This window comes from Dipodomys spectabilis, unplaced genomic scaffold (assembly GCF_019054845.1).
Source record: "Dipodomys spectabilis isolate Male_0828 unplaced genomic scaffold, ASM1905484v1 ptg000366l, whole genome shotgun sequence".
Taxonomy (NCBI): domain Eukaryota; kingdom Metazoa; phylum Chordata; class Mammalia; order Rodentia; family Heteromyidae; genus Dipodomys; species Dipodomys spectabilis.
Window position 1 is genome coordinate 1035012 of NW_024871043.1, and position 14885 is coordinate 1049896.

The 14885-nt window shown below is 49.6% G+C and overlaps 1 protein-coding gene across 2 annotated transcripts; it reads left to right on the forward strand.

Annotated features, from left to right (window-relative positions):
* Window positions 1-243: 243 nt before the first annotated feature.
* On the forward strand, window positions 244-11187 carry Znf668 (zinc finger protein 668). 2 transcript variants are annotated; one of them, XM_042666598.1, is made up of 5 exons: window positions 245-379; window positions 4653-4845; window positions 6223-6419; window positions 6677-7339; window positions 8138-11187. In XM_042666598.1, the coding sequence occupies exons 4-5, from the start codon at window positions 6693-6695 to the stop codon at window positions 9345-9347; spliced, it is 1857 nt and encodes a 618-aa protein (XP_042522532.1). In that variant the 5' UTR covers window positions 245-379; window positions 4653-4845; window positions 6223-6419; window positions 6677-6692; the 3' UTR covers window positions 9348-11187. The 2 variants fall into 2 exon arrangements, with proteins under 2 accessions (XP_042522533.1, XP_042522532.1); XM_042666599.1 differs by lacking the exon at window positions 6223-6419 and having other exon boundaries at window positions 244-379.
* Window positions 11188-14885: the final 3698 nt, after the last annotated feature.

Sequence of the window (14885 nt, forward strand, 5' to 3'; positions counted from 1 at the left end):
TGTGAGCTAGAAGCGGATTTAGGTCCCACCGAGCTTGAGAACCTAAGCCTGGCCCGACCTCCCACCTCCTGGCTCTCGGAGACACTTCCGGTGGCCGGGCGGGTGTACATGCTGTCAGTGCAGCCCGGCCTCCCCTCCTTTTGACACCCCGAGACTCCTGGCAAGATGTTTCCCTGCCGTCGTAGATCGGAGGCGTAAACTTTCGCTCCTTCCTCGGCCGGGGGAGCTCCCGCCACTTCCGTTCTCTGGCCTGCCCGCCCCGCCCTCCCTGCGTCCCGCTCGGTCCTAGCGCCGTCCTCTACCCTTCCCGCAGCGTCCCGGGCTCGGTGGGTGCGCCAAGCCGACGCCAGCGCCACGGAGCCAGCCCGAGTCGGATCAGGTAGGAGACGCCTGCGACCCGTCGCAAAAGGCCTCGGGCAGCCTCGGCGCGGACGCGATCCCAACTGGCTTCAGTTTCCCTGTGGGCGCCGTAGGAGGACTGGGCTGGCCCGGGCGCGAGCTGCGCGGGCGGGGCGGGCGAGGAGCGGCCCGGGAAGGCTACGGGCCCAGCGTGGTCCTAGAACCCGCCGGCTGTCCCCCGCGGGCCGGCTGCTGCGGACGCCTGAGGTCGGCCGACGATGCTGCCGGCCTTACCCGGTACGGGCCCAGGGGTCCTAGAGCCCGTCTTGTTGCGGGCTTTTGTTTCTGCTTGCGCGGCCTGACAAGCCTAGGTCCCCGGCAACCGTGGGCCCCCTCCCCGGCGGAGGCCCTGACCGCCCCTCCCGCGGTCCTAAAGAACGCCATCTTGCAGGCCTTTGTCCTGCCGGCGGTCCTTGGTCCATTCATTTGTTCCTCCACGCGATCTCCATCGACTCTTGCCACGTTGTGAAAGCTACGTTTTCCTACGGTTTATTCCAAAAAAAAAAAAAAAAATGAGTCAGCCCAAGGCCCTGCCCTACTGAGACTGCCTGTCTGGCGACATAGAGAGCGAGGAGCACTGGGCTTCCATAGCTCTTGGCTCCTCCGTGGATTGTCTGGTAGGCCCAAAGGCCGTGCAAACTCCCTTATATTTCGGGGGCCTCGAAATTTTTTGCCGATGAGGAAACTGAGGCTCAGAGCGTTGTGGATCCTTGGGGAAGGGAGTAATGGAAGGATGTAAAATGTGTTCCCGTGGGCGAAAGGAAGCAAGGGCAGTACCTTTAGAAGTGGGCTAATTTCAGAATGTAGCTGGAGCTTAGGTTGCTTTCCAGAGGGCACACAGCCACAGAAGCTGAGGCTGAAAAAGGAGTTGGGATCAGGTTGTGAGAGAGCTGACCAGGTATCAGACCTAGAATATGAATAGCGGCCACCTTTAGAGTTCCACTAACTCTCATCAGATCCCATCTGGCTACCAAGGCTTATGTGATGTCTTATTTGTTTAGGATGGGAGACACTTAAATGTCTCCTTTTAGTCCCATTCTGTTCCCCCCTCTCACAGACCCTAACCTAGGCTTTGGGGGAATTCAGTCTCTTTACCTGATGAACACGCTCCCTCATTACAACAATGAATGGAATATCTTGGGGCCATATTTGGACTTTGTGAGCTTGAGGGATGAGAAATTCAGTTAATAAACAGCTGCTGAGGACGCTGGTGGGTCACTCCTAACACTCAGGAGACTGAAATCTGAGGATTGTGGTTCAAAGCCCGGCAGGGCAGGGAAATTTGGCAGATTCTTATCTTCAGCTATCAGTAAAAACCTGGAAGTACAGCTGTGGCTCAGGAATTGAGTGCCAGCCTTGAGCAAAAAAGCTATGGGACAGCACCCAGGTCCTGAGTTCAAGTCCCAATATGGGCACGAGTACATACACACACAACAGTTGAAATCTAACCTGCCATCAAAGCAATAGGGAATAAGGGATAGAGAGTCTGATCCAGGAGCTCTGAATACTATAATTACTTTGTTTCTCTATGGTGTTACTTCTTATAAGAATGTTACTCTTTTGAGAACCCGTGTGTGGCTCACTCACACCTGTAATCCTGGTTATTCAGGCCGCTGAGATCTGAGGATCGGGGGTTAATGCCAGCCCCAGCAGGAAAATAAGTCCCAGTGACACTCTTACCCCCAATTAATCACAGAAAAAGCCAGAAATGGTGTCTCAAGTGGTAGAGTGCTAGCCTTGAGCAAAAAGAGTTCAGGGACAGTGCCCAGGCCCAGAGTTCAAGCCCCAGAACCAGCCAAAAAATAAAAATTAAAAAGTGCTACTCTTGTTGCATTAGGGCTCCACCCTTATGACTTCATGTAATTTTTCTAAATCTCTGTGTCAAAATGTCACAGTGAGGGTTAGGGTTTTAATATATGGATTTGGGAAAAACATACTGTCTTTAACAAACTCCTGAGCAGTTGTGAGCTTAGCTTGAGAAATTTGAGCAGTATATATAAAATGCTTAGAATGACAGTTGGCCACAGTAAGCAGTGTGGGATCCAGATGACACCAGCTGGGTGCTGGTGGTTCATGCCTGTAATCCTACTCGGGAGCCTGAGATATGAAAATCTCAGTTCAAAGCCAGCCCAGGCAGGAAAATCTATGAAACTCTGGTCTTTTTTTTTTTTTTTTAAGGTCGTGGGGCTTGAACTCTGGGCCTAGGCGCTGTCCCTCAGCTCTTCAGCTCAAAGCAAGCACTCTACTACTTGAGCCACAGCACCACTTCCGGTTTTCTGGTGGCTAATTGGAGTCTCATAGACTTTCCTGCCCAGGCTGGCTTGGAACCACGATCCTCAGATCTCAGCCTCCTGAGTAGCTAGGATTACAGACATGAGCCACTGACACCTAGCTTCTGATCTCCTATTAACCACCAAAAAAACTAAACTTGAGTTATGCCCAGTACCAGTACAAAAAATAAATAAAGGAAAAGGAAAGAAGGGCTAGAGAGTAAATAGCAGGGTTACAGATAGCATTAGGAAAGTTAGTCACTGTCATAGGGATGAGTACTTGCCTAGTGTGCTTGAGGCTCTGATTTTTATCCTGTCACTGCAGAAAAGGAAGGAAGAAGTGAATAATGAGTCAGACCCAAGCATGATGATGCATGCCTGTAATCCCAGCATTTGAGGTAGAAGGGGGATCAAGAGTTGGAGACCAGCCTGTAGTGTTCCAGGCCAGCCACACAGTTGAGACCCTGATGAAAGATAGGAAGGGAGGGAGGGAGGGAGAAAGAAAATTGGTCTCTTGACCACTTCTTTGAGAAGTTGTCAAGGACCTGATACCCAAAGGCAACCAGGAGACAGCTATACAAAGCTCTTGGGGGAATCATGGAAAGCTGGCCTGGTGGGTGGAGTCTGGTGATGTAGGGGAGAGGGATTAGAAGGTAAGGTAGGCAGGAGTTAGATGGATTGGAGCCTTGTTGACCTTGGAAAAAGTACTGGTCTTTTTCTTGGGAACAGTGTCATGATTTGGTTTAAAAATCCTCACGTGAACAAAAACAGGCAGAGAAAGAGTCCAGCTCCAGGTTTGATGACTTGAATTTGAATCTGGGCTCCTTGATTAGCTCTGTGTCCTTCTGCACAGTTGTGTTTTTTTGTTTTTTGTTTTTTTTAACTTTGTGGCGTCTTGATCTCCATATCTTAAAAAGAAAAAAGTTGTAATAGAACTATATCTTTCTCTAGAATGTGTGCAAACCTAAGGGTATGTGTTTGTTTTGCTTCTGAGGCTAGGGGAAGCAAGAGCAGGGTTAGGCAAGTTCTACCATGAATTACATTCCATGTATTTTGTTCTTGTGTTGGTTGAAGGGTTGCAGCAAGTGTGCTTAAAATACAGATTCTTAACCAAGTGCTGGTGGCTCACACTTGTAATTCTACCTTCTTTGACTGAGATCTGATGATCATGCTTTAAAACCAGCCTGAGCAGGAAACTGTCCATGGGATTCTTGCCTTTAATCAACCAGCAAAAAATGGAAAATGGAGCTTCAGGAAAATACTTGAAGCCCTGGTATTGGCACCCAAAATAAATAAAGAAACAAAATAAAATACAGATTCCTGTGTCCTGCCTAGATGATCATTTCGATGTAGGGATTTTGCAAAACTCACCAGGGTTGGAAGAGTCATCAGTAAACTGAAGTGAGGCTCTAATGGATTGCAGATGGGCCTAACCTATTTGATCCTGTATGGAACTGGGTGCCAAAGGTACAGTTTTCCTTGGAGAATGTTTTGGACTTCTTCCCCACCCCCAGTAACTATTTTATAGATAGGAATATCAAAGCCCAGATCCAGCAAGGGCCAGAAGAGAGGCCAGATCTAAGAACCAGTAAGCCCAGTCCTCTGAGACATGAAGGGTACTGATTGCAAAGCATTTCCATAGGATAAGAGAAGACAGATGAAGTCTAAACTTAGAGTTCTGTTCATTGTGAGGCTGATTCACAACTTAAAATAATTTAAACAGCTAGATTCAAGTCTCAGCTACATGAGTTAATAACTACAAGACTGTGGGCAAGTTAATATCACTTTCAAAACCTCAGTTTATTCATCTGTAAAATGGGCACAGTAGTCCCTACTTTAAGAAGTGATGAATTAGGCAAGGTAGCACATCAGCAAAGGGTCTGCTTCTGAAAATGAAATAATTGAGGGTGGTATTTATTTCTATCTCATTCAATCCTCTGATCCTGTAAGGTTAAGTACTGTTTTTACCTCTCCATTTTTCAGATGAGGAAACAGGTTCTAAGACATGCAGTAAATTTCACAAGGTTACATCAGCTGGAGAGCAATGGAGTCAAGATCTGAAGCTGGGCATTCTGGCTTCAGAGGCTCTGCACTTAACCACGGTACTGTCCTGTTTTTCTGGACCTCAGTTCCTTTATCAATGAAAAGGACGTTGCTCATGGTGTTGACGTGAAGGGTAAGTGACTTAACACATGAAGAGTGTAGGATACTGTCTGGAATTTGGCATATTCTTAATAGATGTGAGCTGTCACTTTTCTTCCTTCTTCCTTTTGCTCAAGACTGATGCTCTACCACTTGAGCCACAGCTCCACTTCCCAGTTTTGCTGGTTAGTTCGAGATAAAAGTCTTATGATTTCTTCTCTCCAGGGTGGCTTCAAACTATGGCCCTCATATCTGAGGCTCCTGAGTAGCTAGGATAGGGGTGTAATCTCAAACTTGGAACCACCAATGCCCAGCTCAGAGCTCAAGCCTTTTTATTCATCATCATACCCCAGGGTACAGTGGTCAATTGAATATAATGAGAACAGAGGTGTTTGTGATTGGAGTCAAAATCCAAAGAGGAAAGTAGGGCTTAAATGAAATTTGGGAACAACCAGGACAAACTAACAGTGTGGTGGTGGGAGCCATGGAAAGTTCTTGTGTAGGGGAGAGGGACCACAGAGAAGCCACGTTTTGAAATATCAAATTGGGAGTCTTTTGGAGAACGGACAGCTGCAGGTTGACTCCTAGCACAAAGACCTGCAAGCCTTAACAAAAGTGTTACACCTAGGCAGAACAAATTGGATGAGCATACTTACATCTAATAAAAGTGTTACACATAAAACAAAGCAAGGAGCAAGGGGCTCTGAGCCTCTCTCTCTTTCCTCAGCTTCGTCCTCCTCCTCAATCTGTGTCGTAAGTTAGAAGCCAACCCCTGAGGCACACAGATGAGGAAACTGGCTTATAAACAAGCAGTGATTTTCCTGAGATCTAGTAAGTTATCCCAGGGCTCGAAGTAGAATGGAGGCTGTCTAGCCTCTGGGCACATCTGGCTCCCCCCCCCCCCCCAGCTGCTGCATCTGAGCTCCCTTAAGTGGATCTGCTGTAATCCTTTTCCCTTCATCCCCTTGGGGAGGATGAGCTGGTGTTAAGACTAATGCAGCCATTAATCCTATTTCCTCCCAAATGTGATCCTTGGAGCAGCTGGGTGACTGGTGTCTGGGCTCTGGCCCAGAAAGTAGAAACCTCTGCTTAGAGCTGGTGTCCCAAGAGGCCTTGGTAGATCAGATTCATCGATTATGACTGAGAAAGAGGCTACTGACAGCCTTGAGAGCAAATAAATCTCTCCATTACCAGAGTTCTGGGATTAGGAGTACAACTGCAATGCCAGAGCAGAGGGTGGACCAGGATTCCTGCCTGGGGTGGAGTCCCGTACAGCTGTTCAAGGCCAGAATTCTTTGTGAACAGTTGCTTCTCTGAAGGGTTAACCAACCAGACAGGGAGACAGCCTGAATATATTGGGGTACCACATGGTGCCAATTACATTTAGCCAACTGGCTTCTCCTTCTCCCAGACCCAGGTCTGTCTTCCCTGGGTGATTGGAAACCTTCAGGTTAAGAACCACAGCTATTTATACTGAGTCCTGGCATAGTCCTTGGACACTGAGCTGAAGAAGGAAGATGGCAAGACTAAAGGAACCTAGGCATTCGAGACCGCCACAGGATTTCTCCACACTCTGAAAGTTCACAGAGACTGTGGAGCAAAGTGCAGGTAGATCTTTTGGGACCTTAGCACCCACTACCCCCTACCCCCAGTCCTTTACCTGGTTCATTTCTAGCCTCAATGAGCAGATCACAGAGGAAACGGGAACGCTGAGTTTGAGTCAGGGATGGTTGGCAGGAAGGATGTGGGGGTCGTGTGGTTTGTGCCGTCCCAGGTGGGAAGAGCAGATGAGATTATAGGATGTTTTGGTGAGAAAACAGGCCTTGAAGGACCACGGCTGTGGCCTGACTTTGCTTCTCTTGCAGAGAAGCCCCACCCACCATGGAGGTGGAGGCGGCAGAGGCCCGGGCCCCAGCTCCTGGCTACAAGCGGTCTGGCCGCCGCTATAAGTGCTTGTCCTGTACCAAGACATTTCCAAATGCGCCCAGGGCAGCGCGCCACGCTGCCACCCATGCACCTGCAGCCTGTAGTGAGGAGGTGGCCGAGGTGAAGCCAAAGGCGGATGCAGAACCCAAGGCCGAGGAAGCCGGTGGGGACAAGGTATCAGGGTCAGCAGCCAAGCCTCGGCCTTACGCCTGTCCTCTGTGCCCAAAAGCCTACAAGACGGCACCTGAGTTGCGCAGCCATGGGCGCAGCCACACAGGCGAGAAACCCTTTCCGTGCCCGGAGTGTGGGCGTCGCTTCATGCAGCCAGTGTGCCTGCGCGTGCACCTGGCCTCGCACGCTGGCGAGCTGCCCTTCCGATGTGCACACTGCCCCAAGGCCTATGGCGCGCTCTCCAAGCTCAAGATCCACCAGCGTGGTCACACGGGCGAGCGGCCCTACGCCTGCGCAGATTGCGGCAAGAGCTTCGCCGATCCCTCGGTGTTCCGCAAGCACCGACGCACTCACGCCGGCCTGCGGCCCTATGGCTGCGAGCGCTGCGGCAAGGCCTACGCCGAGCTCAAGGACTTGCGCAACCACGAACGGTGAGGGCCCCGTCTGGGGGGCTGGAGGCTGCTTGGAGGCGGTAGCCAATGGGGACTGGGGTCGAGGCTCGCGCAGCAGAATGAGCCAATGGGGAGGTGGGCGTGGTCCTTGGGGGTGGGGCTGGGTTCCCTGGTAGAACTGGCGTTGATCTAATGGGCGGAGCCGATGACTAGAGATGGAGCCTGGGAGGAGTTGGGGTCTGACGGGAGCAGGTTCTAAGGAAAGCTGGAGAAGGAGCATGGTTTAAAGTTGGGCATCCCAGCTTCGTCTTTGGCGAAGTCTGGGTGTGAGTTGGGTTTGGCTCACCCGAGTCTTCAATGTGCAGAGGGGTCTGCTTTTTTGTTTTGGTTTTTACTGTGAATGGGGGTGGAGGTGGCAGGCACTGTCCTGAGCTTTTTTGCTTAAGGCTAGCGCTCTACCACTTGAGCCACAACTTTACTTCCAGCGTTTTGCTAATTGGAGATGAGTCGCATGGACTTTCCTGTCCAGTGTGGCTTTGAACCGTTATCCTCAGCTCAGCCTCCTGAGTGGTTAGGATTACAGGAGTGAGGCACCGGTGCCCAGCAGGTTTTCTTTTTGTTTTTTGTTTTTTTTTAAGTCGGGATCTCGCTGTGTATCCCAGGCCGGCCTGGGCACCCGATCCTCTGCCCCGCCTCGGGAGTGCCCTGGGGTTTCTCCCCGTGGCTCTTAGGGGACCTTTAAGGGTGGTCTCTAAATGACAGCTCGGACAGGCAGCAGGGCCCTGGACCCTGCGAGGGTCTGTGGCCCTCATGCCCGGCTCCCCGCGCCCCCCGCAGGTCCCACACTGGTGAGCGCCCCTTCCTGTGCTCCGAGTGCGGAAAGAGCTTTTCTCGCTCGTCGTCGCTCACGTGCCACCAGCGCATCCACGCGGCGCAGAAGCCCTACCGCTGCCCGGCCTGCGGCAAGGGCTTCACGCAGCTCAGCTCCTACCAGAGCCACGAGCGCACGCACTCGGGCGAGAAGCCCTTCCTGTGCCCGCGCTGCGGCCGCATGTTCTCCGACCCGTCCAGCTTCCGGCGCCACCAGCGCGCGCACGAGGGCGTGAAGCCGTACCGCTGCGAGAAGTGCGGCAAGGACTTCCGGCAGCCGGCCGACCTGGCCATGCACCGGCGCGTGCACACCGGCGACCGGCCCTTCAAGTGCCTGCAGTGCGACAAGACCTTCGTGGCGTCCTGGGACCTCAAGCGGCACGCGTTGGTGCACTCGGGCCAGCGGCCGTTCCGCTGCGAGGAGTGCGGGCGCGCCTTCGCCGAGCGCGCCAGCCTCACCAAGCACAGCCGCGTGCACTCAGGCGAGCGCCCGTTCCACTGCAACGCCTGCGGCAAGTCCTTCGTGGTGTCCTCCAGCCTGCGGAAGCACGAGCGGACCCATCGGAGCAGCAGCAGCGAGGCTGCGGGGGCCGCCCCCCAGCAGGAGCTGGTGGTGGGGCTGGCCCTGCCGGTGGGCGTGGAGGGCCCGGCCGCCCCAGGGGCGGCGCTGGGGGACCCCCCGGCCGGGCTGCTGGGGCTGCCCCCGGAGTCGGCCGGTGTGATGGCCACGCAGTGGCAAGTGGTGGGCATGACGGTGGAGCACGTGGAGTGCCTGAACGCGGGCGGCGCGGAGGCGCCCGGCCCCATGGGCGAGACGGGCGAGGTGGGGGGCGGCGAGGAGACGGACGAGAAGCCCCCGCAGTTCGCGTGTCGCGAGTGTAAGGAGACCTTCTCCACGCTGACGTTGCTGCGGCGCCACGAGCGCTCGCACCCAGAGCTCCGGCCCTTCGCCTGCACCCAGTGCGGCAAGAGCTTCTCAGACAGGGCCGGGCTGCGCAAGCACAGCCGAACCCACAGCTCCGTGCGCCCCTACGCCTGCCCGCACTGCCCCAAGGCCTTCCTGAGCGCCAGTGACCTGCGCAAGCACGAACGCACGCACCCCGCGCCCATCGAGACCCCCGCTCCCCTGGAGCCCCTTGTGGCTCTGCTGGGAATGCCTGAAGAGGGGCCAGCCTGAGCCCGCCGTCCCCCCATCCGCGCCCAGCGCGTGTCTCCCCAACTGCCTTGTGCCCCACCCCACCCCCACCTCCCCAGCTCGATCTAGACTCTGGGTAACCTATTCTTGGGCAACTAGCTCACCTGGCTGCACCCGAGAGCTGGCATGCTGGAGGCTGGGCGCACTTGTGAGGACTGAAAACCCCTCATCAAAGCATCCACTCCGACACCGGGTCCTCTAATGTGTTCTAGTTGGGGTGAGTGGTTGGGAGTTTGATCATCAGGTAAGGTTCAGTGGAGACCCCTGAACTGACCGCAAACTAAAAGGGTTTTTAGATGCATGGTTTCCCAAGGAATCTTAAGGGATATCTTGGGACAAAGGATTCCGTGGCCAAGTCGGCACAGAAGGCCCTCGACCCTTGGGAATTCCTGGTGGTTCCACGTTGTATGCATTGAAGGCATTAAATCCTGTACCAACAGATCTGTTTAGATGTGTTTTGTACACACTTTGGACCATGGAAACCTTTTACTGAGTAATGCTACTTCTTCTGTCCTTTTATGGATAATTAATGGAGGCTCAGCATTTACCTCCTGTAAATGACGATGACAAACTAGAAAATATACTTGAAGAAAGAAAACACTCCCATGCACAACAATGAAACCCATGAATTACAAAGGAAAAAAAGCTCACAAGAAATGTGCAAACCCTATATGAAGAAAATGATGAAGTAATGAGGACATGAATGGAAAAAGTTGTTACTAAAAGGACTGGGATTTAGCTCAGTGGCAGGACTTGCTTAGCATGTGACTTCTATCCCCAGCACTGGGAGAATAAAAAAAGTTTGATCCTTAAATTCACGGCCATTCTAGAAGATTCCTTTTTTTCCTTATTCGTATGCATGTTTTACATCCTTAGCAAAAGAATCCCAGGATTTTTGCTTTCACATGATTGTCTTTTTTTTTTTTTTTTTTTTTTTAATGGCTTTTGATGCTAGCTAAGGTCAGTACATGGAAAGCAAAATGACAGGTTTGGAAGCTATTTTGCCATTTCTTTAAGTCTTTGAGCTGCAGGTCAAATCTAAGACTGATCGTTCCGTACCTATTTAACCTGCCTATGAGGTTCACAGTGATTTTTCTAGCTCTGTGATCACATCAGTGATTTTAAATTCACCAGTGTAGCTGTTTTGTCAGTAGCTAGACACTGATGATGAATTTGGGGCGTTGATAGCTCATGCCTGTAATCCTAACTACTCAGGAGGCTGAATTCCAAGGTTTACAATTCAAAGCTATCCTAGGCAGGAAAGTCTGTGAGATTCTCATCTCCAATTGACCACCAAAAGCTGAAAGTGGAGCTATGGTTCAAGTGGTAGAGCACCAGCCTTGGCAACAAAGCAAGGGACACCCTAGATCCTGAGTCTAAGCCTCAGTACCAGCATGTGTGTGTGCACACATACACATGAGAAATTGGATGATGACTTTGGAGCATGGTGCAATAAGACCCTGCTATTGGTCTATTTTGGAATACTCTGCAGAGCATCTCCCAGGATATCTTGTGTGTGCCATTACGTGGCATTGAAAGATGGCAGAAAGAACCCAGAGAGTATCTTTTTGACAGGGTGATTGAACCCAGGGTCTTTTATATGCAAAGTGCACACTACACCACTGAGCTACTCCACACAACACATTAAAGAAAAAAAAAAGGTGTATAAATCCATGAATGGAGTGAGACAGGGTTTTCTGAAATAACCCTGAAGATTTCTGTGACTTAAGTATGACTTGGAATGAATCTGGAGAAGACTGCTACATAGCTTTCTTTGAAATATATTGTGAAGCCTAGATTTAATCTCTAGCACAAAAGTGAAGGGGAAAAAAGTGTCAAGCCAGGCGCTGGTGGCTCACACCTGTCATCCTAGCTACTCAGGAGGCTGAGATCTGAGGATCTCGGTTCAAAGCCAGCCCAGGCAGGAAAGTCCGTGAGACTCTTATCTCCAATAAACCACTTGAAAACCAGAAGTGGCATGCTGTGACTCAAGTGGTAGAGCGCTCACCTTGAGCTGAAGAATATAGGGACAGCGCCCAAGCCCAGAGTTCAAGCCCCACAACCAACCAAAAAAAAAAAAAGTGTCAAGTGAAAAACACAATAGGAGGATAAGATTTGATGAAGGATGGCAAAGTAAAATGTGGAACCATTTGATTGTGTGGTTACTATATGTGGTTAGTATGTTCCCCTTTGGTCCAAATTACACACAAGTGCTCAAATTCTTGCAGAATATTTCCAGATTACTCAAGAATTGATTGTAATTTCTATCCACGAGGGCCTTCCCATTTATAAACCAAAGGTCAGGATGAACCAGAGCTTCCTTTATGTGCTTTTTTTCTTTCTTTTCTGATGCAGGTACTTGGGCCTGAACTCAGGGCCTCCCACTTGCTTGAGTCTCCCAGACTTTCCTGCCCAGACTGGCTTTGAACTTCGATCCTCAGATCTCAGACTCTTGAGTAGCTAGGATTACAAGTTGGAGTCACCAGTGCATGGCTCTTTGTTTGCTCTTGCTTCAGGACTTGAGGCCACTACGTTGGCAGTGTCAGGAAGTGACCAGGGTGCAGCCCATCTCCAGACTCACATGCCAGTCATGAAGAACAGTATAGCAGGTGGTCACAGCTGGGCCTGGGACATAGGTGGCACCAGGAGCCATGTGTCATGCCTAAGCCTCTAGATTCAAGGTAAGAGTCTTTAGGCTGGGTACCAGTGGTTCACATCTGTAATCCCGGCTACTAGTCTGAGACTTGAGGATCATGTTTCAAAGCTAGTCTAGGCAGAAAAGTCCAGGAGATTCTTATTTCCAGTTAGCCACCAAAAAGCTGGAAGTGGGAAGTTGAACTGTGGCTTAAGTGGTAGAGTGCCAGCCTTGAGTGAAAAAGCTAAGGTGCAGCATCTAGGTCAGGGTTTGAGTCTCAGTACATATGCGCACACACACAGACACACACGTGCCAGTCAGCAGATCAACAGATACAGAGGCAGAAAACCAATCCCTTGGCCCCTTTTTTCTGACACTCCATGTGCTCCATAGGCCAATCTACACTCCCTAAAGACACAGGAAGAAAAAAAAAAAAAAAAAATATATATATATATATATATATATATATATATATATATATGTCTTTTTTAACAGCTTACCATATAATTAACTTCAAGTATACTAGTCTGGTTTCAACTTATTCACAGATCACATAGCCATCACAATTCTAGAACACTTTTGTCCCCCTATGATAAGCTCTATGCCTATTAGTTGTTATTCCCATTTTCCTCCATAGAACCATTCACGCTAGGAATGTGGCTTAGTGGTAGAGTGCTTGCCTAGCATGCATGAAGCCCTGCAGAAAAAGCCAGAAGTGGCGCTGTGGCTCAAGTGGCAGAGTGCTAGCCTGGAACAAAAGAAGCTCAGGGACAGTGCCCAGGCCCTGAGTTCAAGCCACAGGACTAACAAAAATAAAAATAAAAGCCGGGCGCTGGTGGCTCACGCCTGTAATCCTAGCTACTCAGGAGCCTGAGATCTGAGGATCGCGGTTCAAAGCCAGCCCAGGCAGGAGAGACCGTGAGACTCCTATCTCCAATAAACCACCAGAAAACCGGAAGTGGCGCTGTAGCTCAAGTGGTAGAGCGCTCGCCTTGAGCTGAAGAGCTGAGGGACAGCGCCCAGGCCCAGAGTTCAAGCCCCACGGCCGACAAAAAAAATAAATAAATAAAAATCACCTCAATCACCCATCCATTTTCTGGCTGTAGGTCTGTTTATCTGCATATCTCATCAAGTGGAATCATACTAGCTGAGGTTTTTTACTATCAGCTTCTTTCACTTAGCATTGTGGTTTCAAGGCTCATTCACTATGGAGTTTTTATCAATAGCTTAGTCCTTTGGACAGTATTCCTTGTGCAAATAACTATATTTTGTTTATCCATTAACTGGTTGATGTTCTCTTGGATTGTCTAAATTTTTTAGGTTGTCTCTGGAGTGAGTGTGTGTGTGTGTGTGTGTGTGTGTGTGTGTGTGTGTGTGTACTGGGGCTTGAACTCAGGACATCATGCTTTTTCACTTAAGGCTGGTGCTCTACTGCTTAAGCCATAGCTCTTTTTCTGGTTTTCTGCTGGTTAATTGAAGGTAAGAGTCACACAGACTTTTCTGACTGGTCTGTCTTGGATCCTCAGATCTTAGCCTCCTGAGTAGATAGGATTAGAGACATAAGCCACCAGTGCCCAGCCAAATTGTTTGGGGTTGGTTTTTGTCAGCCATGGGCACTGTCCCTGAGCTTTTTTGCTCAAGGCTAGTGCCCTACCACTTGGATCCACAGCACCATTTCCAGTTTTCTGATGGTTAACTGGAGATAAAAGTCTCATGGACTTTCCTGCCTGGGTTGGCTTTGAACTGCAATCCTCAGATCTCAGCTTTCTGAGTAGCTAGGATTACAGGCGAGAGCCACCAGCACCCAGCTCAAGTTGTTGTTCTACTTCTTCCTTTTCTCCTCCTCCTTCTGCTCCTCCTCCTCCCACATGAATTTTCAGTATATTTGGAGCATTTGTTGAAATACTTTTTTCTTCATTGAATTGTCTTCAATTAAATAATGAAAGGGTTTTTTTGTTGTTGTTGTTGGTCGTTGTTGTTGTTGGTCTGGGCCTGGGCACTGTCCCTGCGCTCTTCAGCTCAAGGTGAGCGCTCTACCACTTGAGCCACAGCGCCACTTCCGGTTTTCTAGTGGTTCATTGGAGATTAGAGTTTCCCTGACTTTCCTGCCTTGGCTGGCTTTGAACCGAGATCCTCAGATCTCAGCCTCCTGAGTAGTTAGGATTACAGGCATGAGCCACCGACGCCCAGCTGAAAGGTTTTTTTTTTATTCATTCCTTGATCTACATTATCTGCCTTTATACTGGCACCACACTGCTTTTTACATTATTATAACTTTGTAGTATGTTTTGAGATCAGGATCTCTGAATCCTCTAGCTAGTCCTCTAGCTTCATGATTATTTTATTTTTTGTTTTCTGAGTCCTTTGCATTTATATTTGACTGTTGTTTGTTCATTTATTTATTCATTCATTCATTCATTTAAACAAGATCTTACTATGTAGTCCAGGCTGGCCTTGAATTTACAATCCTCTCACCTCAGCTTCCTGAGTGCTGGGATTACAGGATTTTATCACCAGGCCTGGGTCCATTTCAATTTTAGGAACAGCTAATTGGTTTTTGTGAAAAGGCAAAAGAAGGAAAAAACGGATTTTTTTTGGCCAGGAATTGCAAAAATGAATTTGAGGAGTTTGCCATGTTCGCAATGTTAAACATTCTGATGTTTTTGCATTTAATATAATATAAATGCATTGCTTTCTGTTTCATTCTTTTGGACCATTCCTTTGCCAGCAAAGAAAAACAATATAGTTTTGTATTGTATATTCTTGTATTCCACCACCTTGAATTTATTAGCTGGTGTATGTGTGTGTGTGTGTGTGTGTCCCTGAGGCTTGTTTTTGTTTTAGTTTTTTGGTTTTTTTTGGTAGGTCAGGTCATGGGGCCTGAA

What these genes read in the sequence shown, in the direction of transcription:
- Znf668 (XM_042666599.1), top strand. Translation starts at nt 6,693, where the DNA reads ATGGAGGTGGAGGCGGCAGAGGCCCGGGCCCCAGCTCCTGGCTACAAG. An exon ending in GACTTGCGCAACCACGAACG is followed by an intron (nt 7,340 to 8,137) that starts GTGAGGGCCCCG and finishes CGCCCCCCGCAG; the next exon opens with GTCCCACACTGGTGAGCGCC.